Genomic DNA, 25,008 nt, shown 5'->3' with positions numbered 1-25,008 from the left:
CATTCAACAAATGTTCACAGGGCATGCACTGTGTTCAGGCCATCTTCTGGGCACTGAGGATGTAGTAGTGACCAGGAGGGATCACTGTCTGTCCTCAAGGGGCTCACAAGCCAATGGGACAGACAGAGATATCACCAGATAGTGACAACTCAGAGAAATCAACAAGACTGTGATGGGGAAAGCCCAGGGGAGTTTTGGAGGAGGCGCCTGGCCCAGCATGAGAAGAGGGTCAGGGAGTTCTTGCTGTAGGAGAGGACATCTGAACTGAGAGCTGCAGGATGAGTAGAAATGAGCCAGGCCCGATGTGTGAGGAGGGCATTCTGGGCAGAGGACACAGCAAGGGCAAAGGCCTGGCAAAGCCAGAGAGCATCTGGCATGTTGAAACAGGTTCAACATGGCATGATTTAGACAGCAAAGGAAGGGGTGGGGAGATATGGGGCCAGGGAAGAAGTCAGGTGCCCGATCACACTGACTTACCACAGTAAGAGAGCACTGCGGTACCGCGGAAGGGGTTTCGGGGCATTTTTGGAAATTTTTTTTTAATGTTTTTTTAAGACAGAGTCGTACTTTCACCCAGGGTGGAGTGCAGTGGCACGATCTCAGCTCACTGCAACCTCCACCTCCTGTGCTCAAGGAATCCTCCAACCTCAGCCTGCTGAGTAACTGGGACTACAGGCATATACCACCACCACAGCTAATTTTTGTATTTCTTGTAGAGACGTGGTTTTGTCATATTGCCCAGGCTGCAGTATATATATATTTTTTAATTTTTAAATGTTACGTATTTAGGCTGGGCGTGGTGGCTCACGCCTGTAATCCCAGCTCTTTGGAAGGCCGAGGCGGGCAGATCACTTGAGGTCAGGAGTTCGAGACCAGCATGGCCAACATGGCAAAACCCCGTCTCTAATAAAAATACAAAAATTAGCTGGATGTAGTGGTGCGCGCCTGTAATCCCAGCTACTTGAGAGGCTGAGGCAGGAAAATCGCTTGAATCCAGGAGGCGGAGGTTGTGGGATTGCGCCAGTGGACTCCAGCCTGGGTGACAGAGGGAGACTCCATCTCAAAAAAAAAAAAACCTATGGCCGGGCACGGTGGCTCAAGCCTGTAATCCCAGCACTTTGGGAGGCCGAGACGGGCGGGTCAGGAGATCGAGACCATCCTGGCTAACACAGTGAAACCCCGTCTCTACCAAAAAAATACAGCAAACTAGCCGGGCGAGATGGTGGGCGCCTGTAGTCCCAGCTACTTGGGGGGCTGAGGCAGGAAAATGGCGTGAACCCGGGAGGCGGAGCTTGCAGTGAGCTGAGATCCGGCCACTGCACTCCAGCCTGGGCGACCGAGCGAGACTCCGTCTCAAAAAAAAAAAAAAACAAAAAAAAAACACCTATGTATTTATTTATTTTTAATAATTTCCACCTTTACTTTAGATTCAGGGGATACATAAGCAGGTTTGTTACCTGGGTATATTTCATGATGCTGAGCTTTGAGATACAAATGATCCCATCACCCAGATAGTAAGCATAAGCATAGTACCCAACAGCCAGTTTTTCTTTTTTTTTTTTGAAATGGAGTTTCGCTCTTGTTGCCCAGGCTGCAGTGCAGTGGCGCAATCTCCTACCTCAGCCTCCTGAGGTTATAGGCATCCGCCACCATGCCTGGCTAACTTTTTGTATTTTTAGTAGAGATGGGGTTTCATCATGTTGGCCAGGCTGGTCTTGAACTCCTGACCTCAGGTCATCCACCCACCTCGGCCTCCCAAAGTACAGGGATTACAGGCGTGAGCCACCATGCCGGGCCTAACATCCAGTTTTTCAACCCTTGTCCCTCTCCCTCTGTCCCTCCCCCACCTAGTGGTCCCCAGCATCTATTGTGGGCATCTTTACATCCATGAGTACCCACTGTTTAGCTCTCACTTATAAGTGAGAACATGTGGTATTTGGTCTTCTGTTCCTGCATTAATTTGCTTAGGATAATGGCCTCCAGCTGCATCCATGCTGCTGCTAAGGACATGATTTCATTCTTTTTCATGGCTGTGTAGTATTCATGGAAGGGTTTTGAGCAGGAAAGATAGAATTGGATTTTGAAACCTCCCTCTGGCCACCATGTGAAGGTGATTGCAGCGGGTGATACTGGAGGCTGGGAGCTCAGGGAACAGGCTGGGGCAGGGGCCTGGACAGGAGAGGACAGGGCTGGACCAAGGCAGGGGCTGTGGAAGGGGAGGAAAGGGTGGTGGGAGAAAAACCCAAGAGGCCATGTGGACAAGCTGTGGATGCCTGGGTGGGGAAGCTGTGTCCAAGACAAGGCACAGGTTTTTTGTTTGTTTGTTTTGTGACAGAGTCTCGCTCTGTCGCCCAGGCTGGAATGCATTGGTGTGATCTCAGCTCACTGCAACCTCTGCCTCCCAGGTTCAAGTGATTCTCGTGCCTCAGCCTCCCAAGTAGCTGGGATTACAGGCATCCGCCACCACACCTGGCTAATTTTTTGTATTTTTAGTAGAGACGGGGTTTCACCATGTTGGTCAGGCTGGTCTCAAACTCCTGACCTCAAGTAATCTGACCACCTCGGCCTCCCAAAGTGCTGGGAGTACAGGCAGGAGCCACTGCACCTGGTGACAAAGTGTAGATTTTGAGATGAAGACTCAGCCAGTTTGGGACACACCAGATAAGAGACCCAGAGAGGCATCCAGGAAGCCAGGGACGTTCCCTCACCACCCACCCGAGCTATTAGCTGCAGTGACAGGGAAGTGTGAGGTGGGGAGGCAAGAGATGCAGAAATGACAGGAGGTGACAGTGGGAGAAAGAGAGACAATGAGGAGTGTGAGAGGTATGGAGTCTGGTTCTGCCACTGATGGCTGTCGCCCTCTGTTTTCCCATCTATGCCGGCCTCAGTTTCCCCATCTATGATGTGGCGGGGTTGGGGGTTCAACCCACACTGGGCTAAAGCCGCTTGTCTCCCTAGGCACGTTCCCAGGCTCACAGCCCCAGGCACCTGCCAGCCCCGTTCTGCCGGCCAGGCCACCCCCACCACCCCCGCCCCGCCGACCCAGCACACCTAGGCAGGGCCCTGTGGGGAGCGGGCGCCGGGAGTGCTACTTTGACACGGCGGCCCCGGATGCATGTGACAACATCCTGGCTCGGAATGTGACGTGGCAGGAGTGCTGCTGTACTGTGGGTGAGGGCTGGGGCAACGGCTGCCGCATCCAGCAGTGCCCAGGCACCGAGACAGGTGGGCATGGGCTAATGGAGACACAGGGTTGAGGGCTTGGGTGGAAATACTGGGTGGGGTGTGGGCCTGGGACAGGGGACACATTTGGATAGGGCGTTGAGGTACTAGTACTGTCAGGGCAAGGGCGAGCTGCCAGATAGGTGGGCATGGGTGGGCATGAGGCTGAGTGGTGGGCATTAACAGGCACAGGGCCAGAGTGACTTGTGACAAGTGGGCACGAGCAGGGTGGGGCTGGGGCTCTGGTGTCCTGGCTCAGGCTTGTCTCTGTGTGTAGCTGAGTACCAGTCATTGTGCCCTCACGGCCGGGGCTACCTGGCGCCCAGCGGAGACCCGAGCCTCCGGAGAGGTGAGGCCAGCCTTTGACCCTCCACCCTACTGAGCTCTCAGGCCCAGCTCTGTCTCTTCCTGTTTTCTTTGCCTCTGTCTCTCACCCTTTCTGTTTCTCTGTATCTGTCTCCCCAACCCCACCCGTCCTCTGTCTCTTTCTTTTCTTTTTCCTTTTTTTTTCCAGAGTTTTGCTCTTGTCACCCAGGCTGGAGAGCAATGGCGAGATCTTGGCTCACTACAACCTTTGTCTCCTGGGTTCAAGCGATTCTCCTGCCTCAGCCTCTGGTGTAGCTGGAACTACAGACACGAACCACCATGCCTGGCTAATTTTTTTGTACTTTTGGTAGAGACAGGGTTTCACCATGTTGGCCAGACTGGTCTCAAACTCCTGACTTCAGGTGATCTGCCTGTCTTGGCCTCCTAAAGTGCTGGGATTACAGGCATGAGCCACCGCTCCCGGCCTGTCCATCTTTCTTTCCCTGTCTCTACTTCTCGGTCTCTATCACCACCTCTGTCTCTGTCTTCCCTGGTCATGCCCTCACACACTCCACCCATCCAGCCCACCCCCATCTCTCTCTCTGCTTTTCCCACAGATGTGGACGAATGTCAGCTCTTCCGAGACCAGGTGTGCAAGAGTGGCGTGTGTGTGAACACGGCCCCGGGCTACTCGTGCTATTGCAGCAACGGCTACTACTACCACACACAGCGGCTGGAGTGCATCGGTACAAGCCCCACCTCCCCCAACCCCTGGCAACTCTCTCCAACCCCTAGCCATGCCAGCTCCTCTCTGGAATGTGGCCACCCCCAGCGGGAGTCTTTCCTGGAGTCTAGACTCCATCCATCACACTGCCAATGTGCTGGGAAGAGAAATGGGAAAGGGTAGGCGGAGTTGAAGGGGATGCCTGTTAACCATCCTCTCCCTAGATAATGACGAGTGCGCCGATGAGGAGCCGGCCTGTGAGGGCGGCCGCTGCGTCAACACTGTGGGCTCTTACCACTGCACCTGCGAGCCCCCACTGGTGCTGGATGGCTCACAGCGCCGCTGCGTCTCCAACGAGAGCCAGAGCCTCGGTAACCCCGCCCCCAAATCCGCTGTGCCCCTCCCACGCCGTCCAGGCACTCCTTCCCTCGGCTCAGCCTGACACCCGCACCGGGCCACACTTTTGCGACAGCCACGCCCTTCAAAGGCCACGCCCCATGCTCCTGGCTCGGCCACGCCCCACTGAGCCCCAACTCAGTCTCTGTCCCAGTGCCTGTCTCTCTGAGGTGAGCTGTCTAGGTGGTTAAAGGCAAAAGTTTTAGAGGCAACTTTTGCATGTTGCCTCTTGGACTCCAGCTTCCTTTCTGCACAGTGGGTGAATAGCCCCTACCTTATAGGGTGGCTGTGAGTTTTCTTTTTTTTTTTTTTTGAGACGGAGTTTCGCTCTTGTTGCCCAGGCTGGAGTGCAATGGCGCCATCTCAGCTCACTGCAGCCTCCGCCTCCGGGGTTCAAGCGATTCTCCTGCCTCAGCCTCCCGAGTGGCTGCGATTACAGGCATGTGCCACCACATCCAGCTAATTTTGTATTTTTTTCTTTAGTAGAGAGTTTCTCCAGGTTGGTCAGGCTGGTCTCGAACTCCTGACCTCAGGTGATCCACCTGCCTCAGCCTCCCAAAGTGCTGGGATTACAGGCGTGAGCCACCACGCCTGGCTGAGGAATTTTATTTTTATTTTTTATTTTTTGAAATGTTATTTTTTACTGAGTGCCACATGAGTGCTACCTGTTATTATTTCTCTGCATCTCTAGGTCTCTGTCTCTTTCCAGGTGTTTGTGGATTTCTGTCTTTCGTGTTTTCTCTGAATTTCTGACACCCTCTGGATCTTTGTTTTCAGGTCTCTTTCTCCTGCTTGTGTATCTTTGTTTTCCTGTTTTGAGTCTTTGACTCTTTGGATGTGTTTCTCTCTCTCTCTCTGGGTCTTTTTTCTCCCTTTTTCTTTTTTTTTTTTGAGACGGAGTCTCGCTCTGTCGCCCAGGCTGGAGTGCTGTGGCCGGATCTCAGCTCACTGCAAGCTCCGCCTCCCGGGTTCCCGCCATTCTCCTGCCGCAGCCTCCCGAGTAGCTGGGACTACAGGCGCCCGCCACCTCGCCCGGCTAGTTTTTTGTATTTTTTAGTGGAGACGGGGTTTCACCGTGTTAGCCAGGATGGTCTCGATCTCCTGACCTCGTGATCCGCCCGTCTCGGCCTCCCAAAGTGCTGGGATTACAGGCTTGAGCCACCGCGCCCGGCCTTCCCTTTTTGTTTCTGACTCTTTTCCTATCTCTAGATCTCTGACAGTTTCTCCTGAAGCTCTGTCTCTTGAACACTCTCCTTGTTGTTTCATTTTTGAGATAAGATCTCACTCTAGCGCCCAAGCTGGAGTACAGTGGCATGATCACAGCTCACTGCAGCTTCGACCTCTCATGCCCAAATGATCCTCCCACCTCAGCCTTGCGGTAGCTGGGACTGCAGGAGCCCATCACCACGCCTGGCTAATTTTTGTTTTTGTTTGATTTTTTTTTTGTAAAGATGGATTTTTGCTGTGTTGCCCAGGCTGGTCTTGAACTCCTGGGTTCAAGCAATGCCCCCACCTCAGCCTCCCAAAGTGGATTACAGGCTCCAACACTCTCTATGCATCTTGCCACCTCTCTTTTTGCCCACTGTCCCAACCACTCTTCTCTCATTTCCTGTGCCTTCAGCACTTGCCGCCATACACTGAGATGTCAGACAATGCTCAGAGAAGCAAAGCAACTGCCTCGAGGTCACACAGCTCTCCGGAAGCCAGACTTGGGTAGACCCCTCTCAGGTCCTACCTCCTAGTCATTGGACCCCCTTCTTCTGCCCTCTCCTCTTATATGACAGTCTCCTTGTTCCTCAATCCAGACCCCTGGAGCCACCTCAGAGAACTTCCGGAGTTAGATCACAGCTGATGAGAAGGATTTGTTGATAGGCAGAGGGTGACAGGGCTGCTCAGCAGGGGAAGGGCCCAGCCCCTGGGAGGACCCGAGTGCCAGGCCCAGTCTGACACATGCTGTCTCCACCTGCAGATGACAATCTGGGAGTGTGCTGGCAGGAAGTTGGGGCTGACCTCGTGTGCAGTCACCCTCGGCTGGACCGTCAGGCCACCTACACAGAGTGCTGCTGCCTGTATGGAGAGGCCTGGGGCATGGACTGTGCCCTCTGCCCTGCCCAGGACTCAGGTGCTGGCACTGGCCTAAGCTGAACTCAGAGGCCTTGCCCCATGGGCTTCAAATCTAGGCCCTCAGATCCCCAGTCTCAGAACCCCCAGACTCTACCCAAACTCTGTCCCCTAGACCAACCCCCAAGTCACAGCCCATCCCAAAATCTTGGTCCCCGAGTCACATTCCAAAGACTTCCAAATCTCAGCCACAGACATCCCAAGGCCTGACCCAGCAGATCCCATGGTACCAGCTCCGCAGGCCCCTGAGGTCTGGTCTGTCATACCCTCCGCTCCTGGTCTGTAGAACCACAAGACACAGCCTATGAGATGTCCTCCCCTAAATCCTGGGCCCTTAGACCTGAAATACCAGTTGTTCAGACCTCACCATCCTGGCCCCAGACCCCGTGGTCACAGCCCCACAGAACTCCAATCCCATTGCCTTGGACACCATATCCGGGTGCCTAAGACCCCAACATACAGCCCCAAAGATTCCCAAGTCTTGGTTCCTACAACCCCTGAGTTCCTCAATCCTCAGCCCTTAGGAGCCCAGTTCCAAAGACCCCAGTCCTCGGTCCCCAGACCTCCAGGTCCTAGTGGCTCAGACCCTCTCCCATGCATCCTGTCCCCTCGGGTCCCCAGCAGCAATTCCTGGGATTCCCTCGTCCTGGTCCACAGAACACCCTCATCTGATTTCTTCAGGTCCCTAGTCCTAGCTCCCATGGGTCCCTCCAATTCCAGCCTCAGACCCTGATTTTTAGCAGGCTTCATTACCCTTGATCTCGGCAGGTTGGAATCCCAGTCTTAGCCTTCAGATTCTCAGTGCTGGCTCCAGACACCCCAGGGCCACCCAGGACCCTCCCCATCCACTCCTCTGCCTCCTCTTCCCAAGGAGGGTACATGAGGGGTGGGTGTGGGGGCCAGCGGGGGCTGATTGTTTGCCTTGACTTCTGTTCCCAGATGACTTCGAGGCCCTGTGCAATGTGCTACGCCCCCCTGCATATAGCCCCCCGCGACCAGGTGGCTTTGGACTCCCCTACGAGTACGGCCCAGACTTAGGCCCACCTTACCAGGGCCTCCCGTATGGGCCTGAGTTGTACCCGCCACCTGCGCTACCCTACGACCCCTACCCACCGCCACCTGGGCCCTTCGCCCGCCGGGAGGCTCCTTACGGGGCACCCCGCTTCGACATGCCAGACTTTGAGGACGATGGTGGCCCCTATGGCGAATCTGAGGCTCCTGCGCCACCCGGCCCGGGCACCCGCTGGCCCTATCGGTCCCGGGACACCCGCCGCTCCTTCCCAGAGCCCGAGGAGCTTCCTGAAGGTGGAAGTTATGCTGGTGAGCGCTGCCAGCGGATGATGAGACTGAAATGAGGGGTGAGGTGTGCAGAGAGGGGAGGGAGGGAAACAGAGAAGGTGGGAGGAGAGACGGAACATAGGTGCAACTGGAGAGAGCCACGGAGAGGGACAGAGAAGTGTCTGTAGCCCGGCAAAGAAAGAGAAAGCGGCAGAGGGAAAGCTGGCGAGAGAATGAGGTAAGCTTACTGGCCCCACAGCGCCCGCCACAGCCCTGGAGCGGGATGGACAGTTTACAGCAAGAAAGATGGAGCCAAGGATGCGCACCCACCGCGGTGGGTAAGGGACTAAGGCAGGGACTTCAAGTCACAGGGTCCCCGCATTTCCCACAGGTTCCCTGGCTGAGCCCTACGAGGAGCTGGAGGCAGAGGAGTGCGGGATCCTGGACGGCTGCACCAACGGCCGCTGCGTGCGCGTCCCCGAAGGCTTCACCTGCCGCTGCTTCGATGGCTACCGCCTGGACATGACTCGCATGGCCTGCGTTGGTGAGGGCGGGCCCAGGGCCAGCATACGTGGGGAGAGGCAAGGCTTGTCCAGGGAGGGTGGAAGCCCTGAGCAGGGGCTGCTGGTAAGGGACAGGAAACAACCTCACTACGAGGGACGGACCAGCCCAGAAGGGAGGAGTAATTGCAACTGGGTGGGGCTTGACTGAAGAAGGCGGAGTCAGGGTGTCAGCAGGGCAGGGCTTGACACAGGGCTGGAACTGGGCCTTGAAGCAGGATAGAAGGATAGAATAGTGCTGGTGTGACTTGCAATGCTGCCTTGGGCAATTTGCAGGACCGCTTTGGAGAGCTTCAGTCTTCCCACCTGTAAAATGGGAGTATTAATCAAGTCTGCCTAATTTGGATTGTAGTAAAGCCAAGTGATTAAAATCAAGAACTCAGCCACGTGCGGTGGCTCACGCCTGTAATCCCAGCACTTTGGGAGGCCGAGGCGGGCGGATCAAGAGGTCAGGGGTTTGAGACCAGCCTGGCCAATATGGTGAAACCCCGTCTCTAAAAATACAAAATTAGGCAGGTGTGGTGGTGCATACCTGTAATCCCAGCTACTTGGGAGGAACCCAGGAGGCAGAGGTTGTGGTGAGCCAAGATCACGCCATTGCACTCCAGCCTGGGCAACAAGAGCGAAACTCCGTCTCAAAAAACAAACAAAAAAACTCAAGGAGGTCACATAGACCTCAGGCCCAGTCCAGCAGCTTGTTGTGTGACGCTGGACAGGTCGCTGCCCTTACCTAATTTTTCTCATCTGAAAAATGGCTATAGTCAAAGATCCCATTTCATAGAATTGTGAATATTATTAACACTGATTTACAATAACATTAAGACCATGTGCAAATGGAGGCACATGTGTAAAACGAATTACAGTACCTACCTAATAGGGATATTAGAACAAAGTTAATACTCGTAATGTGCTTAAAACAATGCATGAACATTTACTGTTGTTGACACCATCATCAGTATTATTTTCTTTTATTATTATTATTATTATTTTCTTTTTTTGGAGACGGAGTCTCACTCTGTCGCCCAGGCTGGAGTGCAGTGGCCTGATCTTGGCTTACAACAACCTCCGCCTCCCGGGTTCAAGTGATTCTCGAGCCTCAGCCTCTCAAGTCGCTGGGATTACAGGCACCCGCCACCACGCCTGGCTAATTTTTATATTTTTAGTAGAGACGGGGTTTCACCATGTTGGCCAGGTTCGTCTCGAACTCCGGCCTCAAGTGATCTGCCCGCCTCAGCCTCCCAAAGTGCTGGGATTACAGGCATGAGCCGTTATGCGCCCGGCCATTATTATTTTCTTAACAAAATCCTAGTGCCGTATGGGCCACCATACCCATCTTACAGAACACGAAACAAGCACAGAGAGGTTAAGCCACCTGGCCGGGCTCACACAGCTAGCAGATGGCTGAGGTCAGATTGGACTCCAAACGAGAGGCTCAGCATCTGCTCCTCTGTTCCAAGAGCCTAAAGCGCCGAGGAGGCGAGCTTCTGGGGCCCCAGCCTTCAGCAGCGATCCTTGTCCCCCCTCCGCAGACATCAACGAGTGTGATGAGGCCGAGGCTGCCTCCCCGCTGTGCGTCAACGCGCGCTGCCTCAATACGGATGGCTCCTTCCGCTGTATCTGCCGCCCGGGATTCGCACCCACGCACCAGCCGCACCACTGTGCGCCCGCGCGGCCCCGGGCCTGAGCCCTGGCACCTGCTGGCCGCCCATCCGCGCCTACCACACGGGGCCCCTGCAGCTCATCCTGCAGCCCTCTTATGCGTATGTGCACAGGGCGGCCGCCCGGACCTGGAGAAGGGACCTACGGACGCCTGGAAGCTGCGACGCCCTGCACTGCCCCGCCTCCCCCAGCGCTCCCACTGATGCGGTGGTCCCGGGCCTGGCCCAGGGGCCCCTTCACATGCCCTTTCCCTTTTATAAAATTCTCCATTAAAACCCACCTATTTTGTATCTTTTGCGTCCACCTGTCTTTCTGTTTCTCCAAATCTACTTCCAGTTTGTGCTTTGAGTCACTAAATGACATTCCCTTCCCTTCGACCCCTAGTTTCCTCTGTCTCTGCCTCTCTTGGTCTCTGCCTTCCTTCTCTGTCTCTGTTGTTCTGTCTCATCTCTGTCTGTCTCTTTCTGATTTGTTTTCTCTGCCTAACCTCTACATCCTGTCTTTTCATCTCTGTTTCTGCATGCGTCTTTCTCTTTTTCCTTCCCTTTGTTTTGTTCTCTTTTTAATCTCGAGAGCAATCTTGCCTCTGGATTTTTTTTTTTTTTTTTTTGAGATGGAGTCTCCCTCTGTCACCCAGGCTGGAGTGCAGTGGCGCCATCTCCATTCACTGCAAACTCCGCCTCCCGGTTTCAAGCGATTCTCCTGCCTTAGCCTCCCAAGCAGCCGGGATTACAGGCGTGCACCACCACACCTGGCTAATTTTTGTATTGTTAGGAGAGACAGGGTTTCGCTATGTTGGCCAGGCTGGTCTCAAACTCCTGGCCTCAAGTGATCCACCCACCTTGGCCTCCCCAAGTGCTGGGATTATAGGTGTGAGCTACCACGCCCAGCTTTTATTTTTCAGAGATGAGGTCTCCCATGTTGCCCAGTCTGGTCTCAAACTCCTGGTCTCAAGTGATCCTGCCACCTCGGCCTCCCAAAGTGCTGAGATGATAAATAGGAGCCACCGCACCTGGCCTAGAAGTCTTAAGCTATCCTGGAACAAATGGGGCAAGAGCAGGGAGCAGGAGTACCTGGTGGGCCAAACCCAGACCTGAAGCTCCAGCTGGGAGTTGGCTGTGGATGGAGTATGGAGCGGCAGTCCTGGCAGCTGGAGGCGGGAATAAGCTGTGTGTGTGATGGTCGAGGACCCAGCACCGACCTCCTCCATGCGCCCTAACTACTTATTGGCCATGTTCCTAGTCCAGAATCTTCTTCCCTAAAAAACAAGAACATCCTAGATCAGCATAAACTTAGGGCAGGAGTAGGGACCAGGGATCGTGGGTGATCAGCTTAGCACTGGGACAAGCTGGGAAAAAAAAAAAAAAAAAAAACACAAAAACTGTACCTCAGTGGGGCACGATGGCTCATACATGTAATCCCAGCACTTTGGGAGACCGAGGCGGGCGGATCACAAGGTCAAGAGATTCAGACCATCCTGGCCAACATGGTGAAACCCCGTCTCTACTAAAAATACAAAAATTAGCCAGGCGTGGTGGCATGCAACTGTAATCCCAGCTACTACGGAGGCTGAGACAGGAGAATCACTTGAACCCAGGAGGCAGAGGTTGCAGTGAGCTGAGATGATGCCACTGCACTCCAGCCTGGTGACAGAGCAAGACTGCATCTCAAAACCAACCAACCCCACAAAACTGTACCTGAGTCATTCTTCACCCACCTGTCAATGCATGTGTCCCCAGGGTTTCAAACTCTCATGCTGGAAAGACCAGACCCGGAATGTTAGCAGGAAGCAGGGAAAACTGAAGCACATATTACTCCTAAGTGTGATCTGCCTAAGGCTTAGGTAGACTAGGAAGGGGAATTCTCCCCAGAGTTAATACTGTTTTTGGCCTGGCGGGGTGGTTCACGATTGTAATCCCAGCACTTTGGGAGGCCAAGGCAGGATGATCACTTGAGCTCAGGAGTTTGAGACCAGCCTGGGCAACATGGTGAAACCCCATCTCTACTAAAAATACAAAAATTAGCAGGGCATGGTGGTGGATGCCTGTAGTCCCACCTACTCAGGAGGCTGAGGCAGGAGAATCGCTTGAAACCAGGAGCTGGAGGTTGCAGTGAGCCGAGATTGTGCCACTGCACTCCAGCCTGGGTGACAGAGCGAGACTCCGTCTCAGAAAAAAAAAAAAAAAAAAAAAAAAAAAGGACTAATATAGTACCCTATGGAGCCTATTTGGCCTGTGAGGCTCCAGTTTTAATCCTCTAGGTACGGCTGAAATTGCATAAATTGCAGATTGGAAGCTGCTTCTTGACCTGATCCCCAGCCCACCCGCTGAGTGTCAGGAGTCGTCCCATTCCCAGAAGCCTCCTGTGCTACATCGGGGAATCATACTAAGAGCGCCTACTCTGCAGGATTGGTGGTGGTAGTCAAATGAATTGTCATATATGTGCTTAGAATGGCATCTGGTACAGAGCAAGGGCCCAGTCATTGTTGGCGTAACCCTGGGCCTCCCAGGACATGCTGAGCCCTGTGGCTGGGCAGATAGTAAGGTCTCATTCTTTTGTCTTTTTCTTTTCTTCTTCCTTTTTATTTTTCTTTTTCTTTTTTTCCTTTTTTTGACATAGGGTCTTTCTCTGTTGCACAGGCTAGAGTGCAGTGGTGCCACCATGGCTCACTGTAGCCTCAACCACCCCAAGCCTCAAGTGATCCTCCCATCTCAGCCTCCCAATTAGCTGGGACTGCAGGCATGTGCCACCATGCTCAGCTAATTTTTTAATTTTAATTTTTTGTAGAAAGGGGACCTTACTGTGTTGGACAGGCTGATCTCAAATTCCTACCAAAGGTGCTGGGATTACAAGTATGACCCACAGCACCCAGTCTGGCTAGGTCTTGTTCTTTACCAATTCTCTCTCCCAGGGTGGAGGAGGAGGCCATACCCCATCCCCTTCAACAGGACAGTGAGAAGCACCTAACACAGGGCCTTGGTGGGGAGGAGTGTCAGACAAGGAGGGCTCAAGGTTCCACAAAGGGGTGACAGTTGCCCAAAACTGCCTGTACCAAAAATTATTGAATTGTACACTACACATGTGTGACTTGTGTGGTATGTGAATCATAACTCAATAAAGCCCTTCTTTAAAATCCCCGACCCTACAGAGGGTTTCAGGAAGTTACCCTCCAGCTGGCACAGGGAACCCGACCCAAACACTAACTAACTCCTCACTCATTCGTTCAACAGATATTTTCCTGCTTTGCAATAAGTGAATTAGAGGACCACAAGCTTTAACCCAGCCTTATGGGGTGGGAGGCAGGGAGGGCTCCTGGCAGAGGACATGTTGGAGCTGAGAGTTGATCACTGTAGGGAAATGAGCAAGATGAAAGTGGTGGAGATGCCTATAATCCCAGCTACTCGGGAGGCTGAGGCAGGAGAATCTCTTGAACTCAGGAGGCGGAGGTTGCAGTGAGCCAAGATTGCACTGCTGCACTCCAGTCTGGGCAACAGAGTAAGACTCTGTTGAAAGAAAGAAAGAAAAAGAAACGAAGGAAGGAAGGAAGGAAGGAGGAAGGAAGGAAGGAAGGAAGGAAGGAAGGAAGGAAGGAAGGAAGGAGAAAGAAAGAAAGAGAAAGGGGTGGAGAACCATGTTCCAGGTGGAGGGAACAGCACTTCCAAAGGCCTAGAAGTAAGAAAGCAAATATCTGTTAGATGTTTTTCCTTTGGTATGTAAGGCCTGCGTTGGACAACAATGGTGGCCTTCTTGGTGCCTGAGAAATCCCAGGCCCCTGCCTTCATGGGGACACTGACACATCACCACACGTGACAGCCTGTGCTGTACAGGGGAGGCACAGGCAGGGGTCAGGCTGGGGTGGGGGAAGATCAGAGGGCATGGGTGCCCAGAGGAGACACTTGATCCAGTCTGAGAGATGATCAGGGAAGGCTTTCTGGAGAAAGAGACAGAGCTCTGAACAGTCTCTGTTTGGGGGTCTAGACCCCTTTGAGAATCTGTCGAAAGCTCATTCACAGAAGAAAAATTCACACGAACAAAGGTTGCAGGCAATTTCCAAGTATTCTCATCCTCCCTCGGAATCGTCTGTGGGTATCCCATTCCCACCCCCGCCTCCACAACCACCTTGCTGCACAAATGTCCCAGGAATTGCGACAGGGCTGGCCAACAGTGCTGGAAAACTGCAATCGAATTTCAGCATCCTGGGAGTGGGATCTTTCTTCTGAGATCTCACCCGCCGCGGGGCCTGGAGGGTGTGCCCCATGGATCTAAGTGTTATCCTGCCTGCATCCCCTGCACTAACCCCTAGCCCTGGCGCTGGGGCTTCTGGCACTGGCCGGGACGACGCGTTCTCCTCTGGAATGTTCAGAGGGAGGCAGTCCAGGCGGTCACCGCGCTCTCCAGACAAGCAACGCAGCGCCCCCCGATGGCCGCCGCGCGTCAGCGCAGCCCAAGCCAGCTGCGCCCCTTAGTGGCCGGTGCTCGTAAAGTCCTCAGCGAGCCAGCCTTGGTTTTGCAGGCTGGGGTCATTGTCGTTGTCATCGTTATCATCGTTATCATCATCATCATCATCATCATCATCATTAATAGCTAATAAACCAGGCGTGGTGGCCCACACCTGAGACCCACACACTTCAGGCCATAAGTTCGAGACCAGCCTGGCCAACATGGTGAAACCCGGTCTCTACAAAACAATACAAAAAATCAACTGGGTGTGGTGGTGGGCACTGTAATCCCAGCTACTCGGGAGGCTGAGGCATGAGAATAGCTTGAACCCGGGAGGCAGAGGTTACAGTGAGCTGAGATTGAACCACTGCACTCCAGCCTGGGTGACAGAGTGAGACTCTGTCTTTAAAATAAAATAAAATAAAATAAAATAAAATAAAATAAAATAAAATANACTCTGTCTTTAAAATAAAATAAAATAAAATAAAATAAAATAAAATAAAATAAAATAAAATAACATAAAAAAATAAAATAAAATAAAATAAAACAAAACAAAACAAAACTATGATTGTCCAGGCACAGTGGTTCATGTCTGTAATCCCAGGGCTTTGGGAGGCCAAGGCAGGAGGATCTCATCAGGCCACGAGTTCTAGACTAGCCTGGGTGACATAGCAAGCGTTGTCTCTACAAAACAAAACAAAACGCTATAGGCCGGATGCAGTAGCTCACACCTGTAATCCTACTACTTTGGGAGGCCAAGGCAGGGGGATCACCTGAGGTCAGGAGTTTGAGACCAGCCTGGCCAACATAGTGAAACCCCATCTCTACACTTTGGAAACCACTGCTTTAACTGCCTCTCCCACTGGGAGGAGAGCGGCCTCCTTCACTCTCAGCTCGTGTGGTTCACATGTTGACCCTCCTAGAAGACTCCAGACCTGGCCAATGACAGAATCCCTTCCCTTCAGCCTTTGCCACTGGCTCAGGGACATGCCCGTCCCTGAAGCCAGACTGATGAGCGCTGGCTCTGGGGCTACTGCTCGTTGTTGAAGAAGGGGCTTCCTAGACAGCTGTGCTGAAAGGGCATAGGCCTGGAGCACTAGGGTCTTGCATGGGAGAAGAGCTGGCCTGAAAATGCAGCCAACACGAGTGGAAGCAGGGCTGGGAGAGGAACAGAGAGACTGGTGCCTGACGCACGTCATCGGCACCTCTGTCTCACCCTTCTCCAGAACATTTCAGGAATGTGACATTTTTTCTTTGCATCTTACATCAAATTTGTCAGCAAATTCTGTCAGCTCTAGTTAGAAGAGGTGTCCCATTCTGTGTTGGAGGAAAAGCGATGCTATGTATCAGGATATTACTGGGTCAGTTGATAGAACTGGAATACAAACAGTCAATTAGAAAAATTCATGTACTAGTATTAAATTTACTAAAGTTGATCACTATATTGTGGTCATGTAAAAGAACATCCCTATTCTTTTGTTTTGTTTTGTTCTGTTTTTGAGATGGAGTCTCGCTCTGTCGCCCAGGCTGGAGTGCAGAGTGCAGTTCAGCTCACTGAAATCTTGACTCACGGCAACCTCACCTCCTGAGCAGCCAGGACTACCAGCATGTGCCACCACACCTGGATAATTTTTGTATTTTTAGTAGAGACGAGGTTTCTTCATGTTGGCCCGGCTGGTCTCAAACTCCTGACCTCAGGTGATTCGCCTGCCTTAGTCTCCTGAAGTGCTGGGATTATAGGCGCGAGCCACCGTGCCTGGCCCATTACAGAATCTTTTAGGGGTAGTGTTGTTTGTCAACTTAGCCTTAAATACTTTTTTAAAAAAAATCAGAAAAAGAAAATATACCCACGTAACAGAGAAGAGAGCAAGCGATGAAGGAAATAAGGTAGAAATGTTACCAATCCACGAACCCAAGTATGAAATACAGGAGAGTTCTTTGTCCTATTATTTGTCTTGCAATTTTTTGGTAAATTTGAAATTCTTTCTTTCTTTTTTTTTTTTTTTCTTTTGAGACAGAGTCTCACTCTGTCGCCCAGGCTGGAGTGCAGTGGCTGGATCTTGGCTCACTGCAAGCTCCGCCTCCAGGGTTTACGCTATTCTCCCGCCTCAGCCTCCCGAGTAGCTGGGACTACAGGCGCCCCCCACCTCGCCCAGCTAGTTTTTTTGTATTTTTAAGTAGAGACAGGGTTTCACAGTGTTAGCCAGGATGATCTGAAATTATTTCTTTTTTTTTTTTTTTTTTTTGAGACGGAGTCTCGCTCTGTCGCCCAGGCTGGAGTGCAGTGGCGCGATCTCGGCTCACTGCAAGCTCCGCCTCCCGGGCTTACGCCATTCTCCTGCCTCAGCCTCCCGAGTAGCTGGGACCACAGGCGCCCGCCACCTCGCCCGGCTAGTTTTTTGTATTTTTTAGTAGAGATGGGGTTTCACCGTGTTCACCAGGATGGTCTCGATCTCCTGACCTCGTGATCCACCCGTCTCGGCCTCCCAAAGTGCTGGGATTACAGGCTTGAGCCACCGCGCCCGGCAGATCTGAAATTATTTCTAAAGGAACACTTAAAACACTTTCTAAAAATGAGAGATCTAAAATCTTAGGCCAGGTATGGTGGCTCACACCTGTAATCCCAGCACTTTGGGAGGCTGAGGCAGGTGGATCACCTGAGTTCAGGAGTTGGAGACCAGCCCAGCCAACGTGGTGAAAACCTGTCTCTGCTAAAAATACAAAAATTAGCCAGGCATGGTGGGAGGTGCCTGTAATCCCAGCTACTCAGGAACAAGAATCGCTTGAACCTGGGAGGCGGAGGTTACAGTGAACCAAGATGGCGCCACTGCACTCCACCCTGGGTAATAGAGCAAGACTCCAACTCAAAAACAATATAAAATAAAATAAAATCTGGCCGGGCGCGGTGGCTCAAGCCTGTAATCCCAGCACTTTGGGAGGCCGAGACGGGTGGATCACGAGGTCAGAAGATCGAGACCATCCTGGCGAACACGGTGAAACCCCGTCTCTACTAAAAAATACAAAAAACTAGCCGGGCGAGATGGCGGGCGCCTGTAGTCCCAGTTACTTGGGAGGCTGAGGCAGGAGAATGGCGTAAACCCGGGAGGCGGAGCTTGCAGTGAGCTGAGATCCGGCCACTGCACTCCAACCCGGGCGACAGAGCGAGACTCCGTCTCAAAAAAAAAAAATAAAAAATAAAAAAAATAAAATAAAATAAAATCTTAGACAACACTATCATTATAAGTAGGATTAGGGAGATCAAAGACAACATGCTCTGTGCTGCAGGTACTGTTCGGTATGATGTGGAAAATATTAGATTGTAGACTTGATTTTTTTTTTTTTTTTTTTTTTTTGAGACAGAGTGTTGCTCTGTCGCCCAGGCTGGAGTGCAATGGTGCGATCTTGGCTCACTGTAACCGCTGCCCTCCTGGGTTCAAGCGATTCTTCTGCCTCAGCCTCCCGAGTAGCTGGGACTACAGGTGCACGCCACCACACCTGGCTAATTTTTGTATTTTTAGTAGAGACGGGATTTCACCATATTGGCCCGGCTGGTCTAGAACTCCTGACCTCATGATCTGCCCTCCTTAGCCTCCTAAAGTGCTGAGATAACAGGCGTGAGCCACCGCGCCTAGACTAGACTTGATTTTTTTAAATAGTTTTCCTCCAATAGAAATAGACCTGATTTTTAAAAATGTGCATGGCCAGGCACGGTAACTCATGCCTATAATCCCAGGGCTTTGGGAGGCCAATGTGGGACAATCACCTGAGCCCAGCAGTTGGAGATCAACCTGGACAACATAGCAAAACCCTGTCTCTACAAAAATAAAAATATTAGGTGGGTGTGGTCATGTACACCTGTAGTACCAGCTACACAGGAGGTTGAGACAGGGGTATCCATTGAGACCAGGAGTTCCAGGCTGCAATGAGCTAAGATCACTGCACTGCAGCCTGGGCAACAGAGCGAGACCCTGCCTCAAAAAACAAACAAACAAGCAAACAAAAAAAGCATGGTAAAATTTCAAAGATTGCTACTAAAAGAATAGAAATGGTGCATAGATTCCAAACTAGTAGAGGGAAAATAAAGAACAAGAAAACATAAGACAAAACTAAACAAAAAAATGCAGCCAATTCAAAGAAGCTTAAATGACCATGGAAAAAAAAATAAACGCAGAAAAATGAGGACACTAAAGTCACAAAGCAAAATGGCAGAAGTAAACAAAATACATCACTAATCACACACACAAAAAATGTATTCAGGGCCAGGTATGGTGGCTCACACCTGTAATCCCAGCACTTTGGGAGGCTGAGGCGGGCGGATCCCTTGAGGCCACGAGTTTGAGACTAGCCTGGCCAATATGGTGAAACCCATCTCTACTAAAAATACACATACAAAAAAACAAGAAGTTAGCCAGGCATCGAGGCGCACTCCCGTAATCCCAGCTACACGGGAGGCTGAGGCAGGAGAATTGCTTGAACCCAGAAAGCGGAGGTTACAGTGAGCTGAGATTGCGCCACTGCACTCCAGTCTGGGCGACAGAGTGAGACTTCATTGGAAAAACAAACAAAGAAAAAATGTATTCAGAGGCCAAATACTTCTTACCACCTCCACAGCTGCTACCCATATCTCACCCTCCTTCTTAGGGTTTGGAGTTCCTGTCCCCACAATCTCTCCCTGTCATGCAGCTAGAGGGACTCTGAATACCCACGTCAAATCAAGTCCTTCTGCTGCTCAAAACCTTCCTGTGGCTCCATCTCACTCGAAGATATTTTTGCTCATTTGTTTTTTTTTTGTTGTTGTTGTTGCTGTTATTGTTGAGACAGGATCTCACTCTGTTGCCCAGGCTGGAGTGCAACAGTGCAAATCACGACTCACTGTAGCCTAGACCTCCTCGGCTCAAGCCATCCTCCAGGCTCAGCCTCCTGAGCTGCTGGGACCTCAGGCACACACTACGACAACCCAGCCAAGTTTTTGATAGAGACGGGGTCTCCTTTGTTGCCCAAGCTGGTCTTGAACTCCTGGGCTCAACTTATCTACCCACCTCGGCCTCCCAAAGTGCTGGGATTCCAGGTCTGAGCCACTGTGTTCTGCCAATCTCATTCAAAGAAAGAGCCAAAGTCCTCACTGTGGTCCTGCAGACTCTGCACCATCTGCTTCTTGTTTCCTCTCTGACCTCATCTCCCTTCCACCTCCCACATTCTCCTCTGCAGCCACACAGATCTCCTTGTTGTTTCTCTAAGATCCAGACACGTTCCCACCCCAGGACCTTGGCACTGGCTGTTCCCTCTGCCTAGAGGTCTCTTTCCACTAGGCTCAGTCTCTCTAATTTTTTTTTTTTAATTTGAGATGGAGTTTTGTCGCTCTTGTTGCCCAGACTGGAGTGCAGTGGCGCAATCTTGGCTCACTGCAACCTCCGCCTCTCGGGTTCAGGCAATTCTCCTGCCTCAGCCTCCCGAGTAGCTGGGACTACAGGCACCCGCCACCACTCCCAGCTAATTTTTGTATTATTAGTAGAGATGGGGTTTCACCATGTTGGCCAGGCTGGTCTCGAACTCCTGACCTCAAGTGATCCATCTACCTCAGCCTCCCAAAGTGGTGGGATTACAGGTGTGAGCCACTGCACCCGGCCCCACTTGGCTCAGGCCCTCACCACCAGCAGGAGAATGGATAAACTGATCCCACAGTGACCCTGTGTGCTGCAAAGAGAATAATCTATAACTACACACGACAACCAGGATGAATTTTTTTCACGGTGCTGAGTGAAAAAAAGATGCTAAAAAGAACACGTTTTCAGATTGCATTTACACGAATTCAAAACAGGCACAACCAATCTATGCTGTCAGAAGTCAGGGTGATAATGACCTTGGAGGGAGGGCAGGTGATAAGGGAACGTCGAGGGGGCTTCTGGGGGCCTGGAGATACTGCTTCTTGGGTTGGGGGGCTGGTGACACAGGTGTGTTCAATCAGTGATGATTCCTCCAGCGGTTATACTTATGGTTTGTACTTTCCTGAATGTGGGTCTACTTCAATAAACCACTGCCGAAAACAAACAAGGAGCTGCACCCACACCCAGTGTCTCCTCTACCCAGTTTAAGCAACAGGACAGTCTCAGCCCCCCGGAGTCCCTCCTTCCCAATGCAATGGGCTTTTATATCTTCAAGGGGCCTGGCTCTGCCACCTTGGTTCCTTTCCCCAGCTTGCTATGCATGTCACCCCACGCATGTTCCAGGCAGCTCCACAGAGGTCCCCAGAAAGAAGGCAGGCTGTGGGCGGGAGGAAGGGCAGGGGTGGGGGACGTGGCTTCCCAGTGGAGCCCGGGCAGGGCAGGAAACATTTCTGCAACAACCCACACCAAGTCCTGACTTCCGGGGGAGCTTTGCAGGGTGAACTCTAAGTGCCCAGGGCCCCGTGTGAAGGGGTCAACTGTGTCCCGCTCTGTGTCTGTCTCTCTGTCTGTCTCTCTTCCTGTTTCCCTCCCTCCCTCCCAATCTCTTTCTCCTCAAGATGAAAAAACTCACAATTATCTACATAACAATTTTATATCAGACTGTAACCCAAAAACCCAAGTTCCAACTTTGAATTTTTCAATAAACTTTGAATAAATAGTAGTGCTATTTTTCTTTCTTTCTTTCTTTCTTTCTTTTTGGTACCGTAATGTTTACTTTTAAATTTAATTTTTACTGGCACAACTTTACATATATGAGGTTCAAGAAAAGAAAATCTCCACTGTTTACATTTCTTTTCTGGCTATTAGTATTGTTCATTTCATTCTGTGATTATGACTGGAAATAATTTTGTCCTATGGGGAAGGGAGGCGCTTGGCAGGCCTCGAGTTATTCTTTGAGACATGGGGGGCTGTGGTCAGATATAGAAAGTGCTTGTGGGAGGCTGGGTGGGAGTGGGTCAAGGGAGACATAAGGGCAGGCTGGAGTCCAGGGAGGAGGCCGGCCCGGCAGGCACCCAGGCAGCGGAGATGGGCAGGGCCGTGGAGAGTCCAGGAGGGGCAGGCCCTGGGGACTGTGGGTTGGGGAAGGAGATTATTTTATTTTTTCTTTTTTGAGACAGAATCTCATTCTGTCTCCAAGACTGTAGTGCAGTGGCACGATCTCTGCTCACTGCAACCTCCGCCTCCTGGGTTCGAGGGATTTTCCTTCATCAGCCTCCCAAGTAGCTGGGATTATAGGCGCACACCACCACACCTGGCTAATTTTTAATATTTTTGGTAGAGACAGGGTTTCACCATGTTGGCCAGACTGGTCTCATCCTCCTGACCTCAAGTGATCCACCTGCCCCAGCCTCCCAAAATGCTGGAATTACAGGCGTGAGCCACCATGCCTGGCCTAATTTTTTGTATTTTTAGGAGAGACAGGGTTTTGCCATGTTGGCCAGGCTAGTCTTGAACTCCTGGCCTCAAGTGATCCGCACACCTCAACCTCCCAAAGTGCTGGGATTACAGGTGTGAGCCACCGTGCCCCGCCAAGGGAAGGGGAGAATGTGAGTGCTATTGAAGGTAGAAAACACAGAGCATAGGCTGGGTATGGTGGCTCACACCTCTAATCCCAGCACTTTGGAAGGCCAAAGTGGGAGGATGGCTTAAGCCGTTCGAGATCAACCTGGGCAACATAGTGAGACCCCTGTCTCTACAAAAAATAATAAAATTAGCAGGCATTGTGGCACCCACCTGTACTCCCAAGGCTACTTGGGAGGCTGAGGTGGGAGGATCGCTGGAGCCCAGGAGATCTGTGGTGAGCCGTGATCATGCTACTGCACTCTAGCCTGGGCAACAGAGTAAGACCCTGTCTCCAAAAATAAAAAATAATTTAAAATAAAGCACGGAACACAGTGTCAGGATGTCTGTGGGGGAGCAGTGGGCAGGTGACCAGGAGGGCTGGCTGCTCTGTGTAGGGCTAGTGCTTGGGTCGGGATGACTCAGCCTCAGAGGCTGTAAATAAAGAAGAAAGAGGGCCGGGCAAGGTGGTTCACGCCTGTGATCCCAGAGCTTTGGGAGGCTGAGGTGGACGAATCACCCAAGGTCAGGAGTTCGAGGCCAGTCTGACCAACATAGAGAAATCCCATCTCTGCTAAAAATACAAAATTAGTCGGGTGTGGTGGCGCATGCCTGTAATTCCAGCTACTCGGGAGGCTGAGGCAGGAGAGTCGCTTGAACTCGGGAGGAGGAGATTTGCATTAAGCCAAGATCGCACCACTGCACTCTAGCCTGAACAAAACTCGGTCTCAAAAAAAGAAAAAAAAAAAAAGAAGAAGAAAGAAAGAGCTGGCCGGGCGCGGTGGCTCAAGCCTGTAATCCCAGCACTTTGGGAGGCCGAGACGGGCGGATCACGAGGTCAGGAGGTCGAGACCATCCTGGCTAACACAGTGAAACCCCGTCTCTACTAAAAATACAAAAAATTAGCCGGGCGTAGTGGCGGCGCCTGTAGTCCCAGCTACTCGGGAGGCTGAGGCAGGAGAATGGCGTGAACCCGGGAGGCGGAGCTTGCAGTGAGCCGAGATCACGCCACTGCATTCCAGCCTGGGCAACAGAGTGAGACTCCGCCTCAAAAAAAAAAAAAAAAAAAAAAAAAAAAAAAATCTAGGCTGGACACGGTGGCTCACACCAGCACTTTGGGAGGCCGAGGCAGGCGGGTCACAAAGTCAGGAGTTCAAGACCAGTCTGGCCAACATGGTNAGGGAGAGAGGTGGCACCCACGGGGGGGGGGGGGTGGGGGGGAAGGGAACCACACCCCCCACACCCCCCCAGGGAAAAAAAAGGGAGGACCCCGCCTAAAAAAAAAAAAAAAAAAAAAAAAAAAAAGAAAGAAAGAGCTGCCACGGTTGAGAGCTTCCTGGATGCCTTTGTTAACTCTTGGGGTTCTCACAGCACCCACTTTACAGATGGGGAAACTGAGGCTCAGAGAGAGGAAGGCCCAAGTGGAAGAGCAGGCCTGGAGCCCCGGTCTCCTCCTGCCTAATCCTGGGCTTTTGCTGGTAGACTCCTCCCCAGTCTTGAATAACCCCAGGCCTTAAACAACCTCCCACGAATGCTTTTCCTCCCATTGGAACAATAAATGCAGAGATATAAAAACCAACTATGCTTGTCTACAAAGCCCAAGAGAATTTTTGAGGTAATAAAACTGTCATGAATCCATACCGTGGTGATTAGATGACTTACGAATTTGTCAAAACTCAGAATTGAGCCGGACGAAATGATTCCTGCCTGTAACCCCAGCACTCTGGGAGACCGTGGCAGGACGATCGCTTGAGGCCAGGAGTTCAGGACCAGCCTGGCCAACATGGTGAAACCCTGTCTCTACTAAAAATACAAAAATTAGCTGCGTGTGGTGGCGCATGCCTGTAATCCCAGCTATTTCAGTAGCTAAGGCAGGAAAATCGTTTGAACCCAGGAGGCGGAGGTTGCAGTGAGACGAGATCATGCCACTGTACTCCAGACTCTGTCTCAAAAACCAAAATCAAAACCACACACACAAAAAAACCCCTTAAGAATCAGGCTTATACACGAGCGCACACACACTCACCCATAAATTTTACTGCTTGTAGAAAAGAAGAAAGTTCAAAACCAAATACAATGAATGTACTTTCTCTGGATTCCAATTCACACCAAACAACTGTAAAAATTTGTTTTTGAGACAATTAGGGAAATTTGAACACAAACTGGCTTTTAGGAGATATTAAGGAATTTCTGTTATGTTAGACTTGATAATGGCATTGTGGTTGGATAATGCCCACATACCATGCCTTGGCTGGGTGTGGTGACACACCTGTAATCCCAGCATTTTGGGAGGCCTAGGTAGGAGGATTGCTTGAGCTCAAGAGTTTGAGACCAACCTAAGCAACACAGTGAGACCTCATCTCTACACAACATTTTAAAAATCATTAGCCAAGTGTGGTGGGGTGGGCCTGTAATCTCAGCTACTCAGGAGGCTGAGGTGGGAGGATTACTTGAACCCAGGAGTTTGAGGTTGCAGGGAGCTGAGATTGTGTCATTGCACTCTAGTCTGGACGACAGAGCAAGACCCTGTCCAAAAAATAAAGAAAGAAAAGAAAATGTACCCTATTCTTCTTTTCAAGATGCTCATTGAAGTATTTACCAATGAAACAACATAATTCCTATCACCTGTAATTAAAAAAAATTTTTATTAATTTTTTAGAGATGGGGTCTCATTCTGTTGCTCAGGCTGGAGTGCAGTGGCATGATCATAGCTCACTATAACCTCAAACTCCTGGACTCAAGTGATCCTCCTGCCTCAGTCTCCCAAAAAGCTGGGATTCCAGGCACTGGCCACCAT

The 25,008-nt window shown here is 51.4% G+C and overlaps 1 protein-coding gene across 3 annotated transcripts in view; it reads left to right on the top strand.

Moving 5' to 3' along the window:
• The window catches only part of LTBP4 (latent transforming growth factor beta binding protein 4), a 33,482-nt gene extending 22,926 nt beyond the window's left edge, over positions 1-10,556 (top strand). For all 3 annotated transcript variants that reach the window (XM_025369339.1, XM_025369341.1, XM_025369340.1), the window contains 8 exons: positions 2,959-3,225; positions 3,500-3,571; positions 4,146-4,274; positions 4,477-4,623; positions 6,618-6,770; positions 7,709-8,089; positions 8,439-8,591; positions 10,137-10,556. In XM_025369339.1, the coding sequence (XP_025225124.1) occupies positions 2,959-3,225; positions 3,500-3,571; positions 4,146-4,274; positions 4,477-4,623; positions 6,618-6,770; positions 7,709-8,089; positions 8,439-8,591; positions 10,137-10,291 (1,457 nt within the window). In that variant the 3' untranslated portion in view covers positions 10,292-10,556. The remainder of the gene's footprint in view (positions 1-2,958; positions 3,226-3,499; positions 3,572-4,145; positions 4,275-4,476; positions 4,624-6,617; positions 6,771-7,708; positions 8,090-8,438; positions 8,592-10,136) is intronic.
• The last annotated feature ends 14,452 nt before the right edge of the window (positions 10,557-25,008 follow it).

Source organism: Theropithecus gelada, chromosome 19 (genome assembly GCF_003255815.1).
Source record: "Theropithecus gelada isolate Dixy chromosome 19, Tgel_1.0, whole genome shotgun sequence".
Taxonomy (NCBI): Eukaryota; Metazoa; Chordata; class Mammalia; order Primates; family Cercopithecidae; genus Theropithecus; species Theropithecus gelada.
Note: the sequence above shows the minus strand (reverse complement) of the source record. Positions and strands in the feature narration are given on the sequence as shown.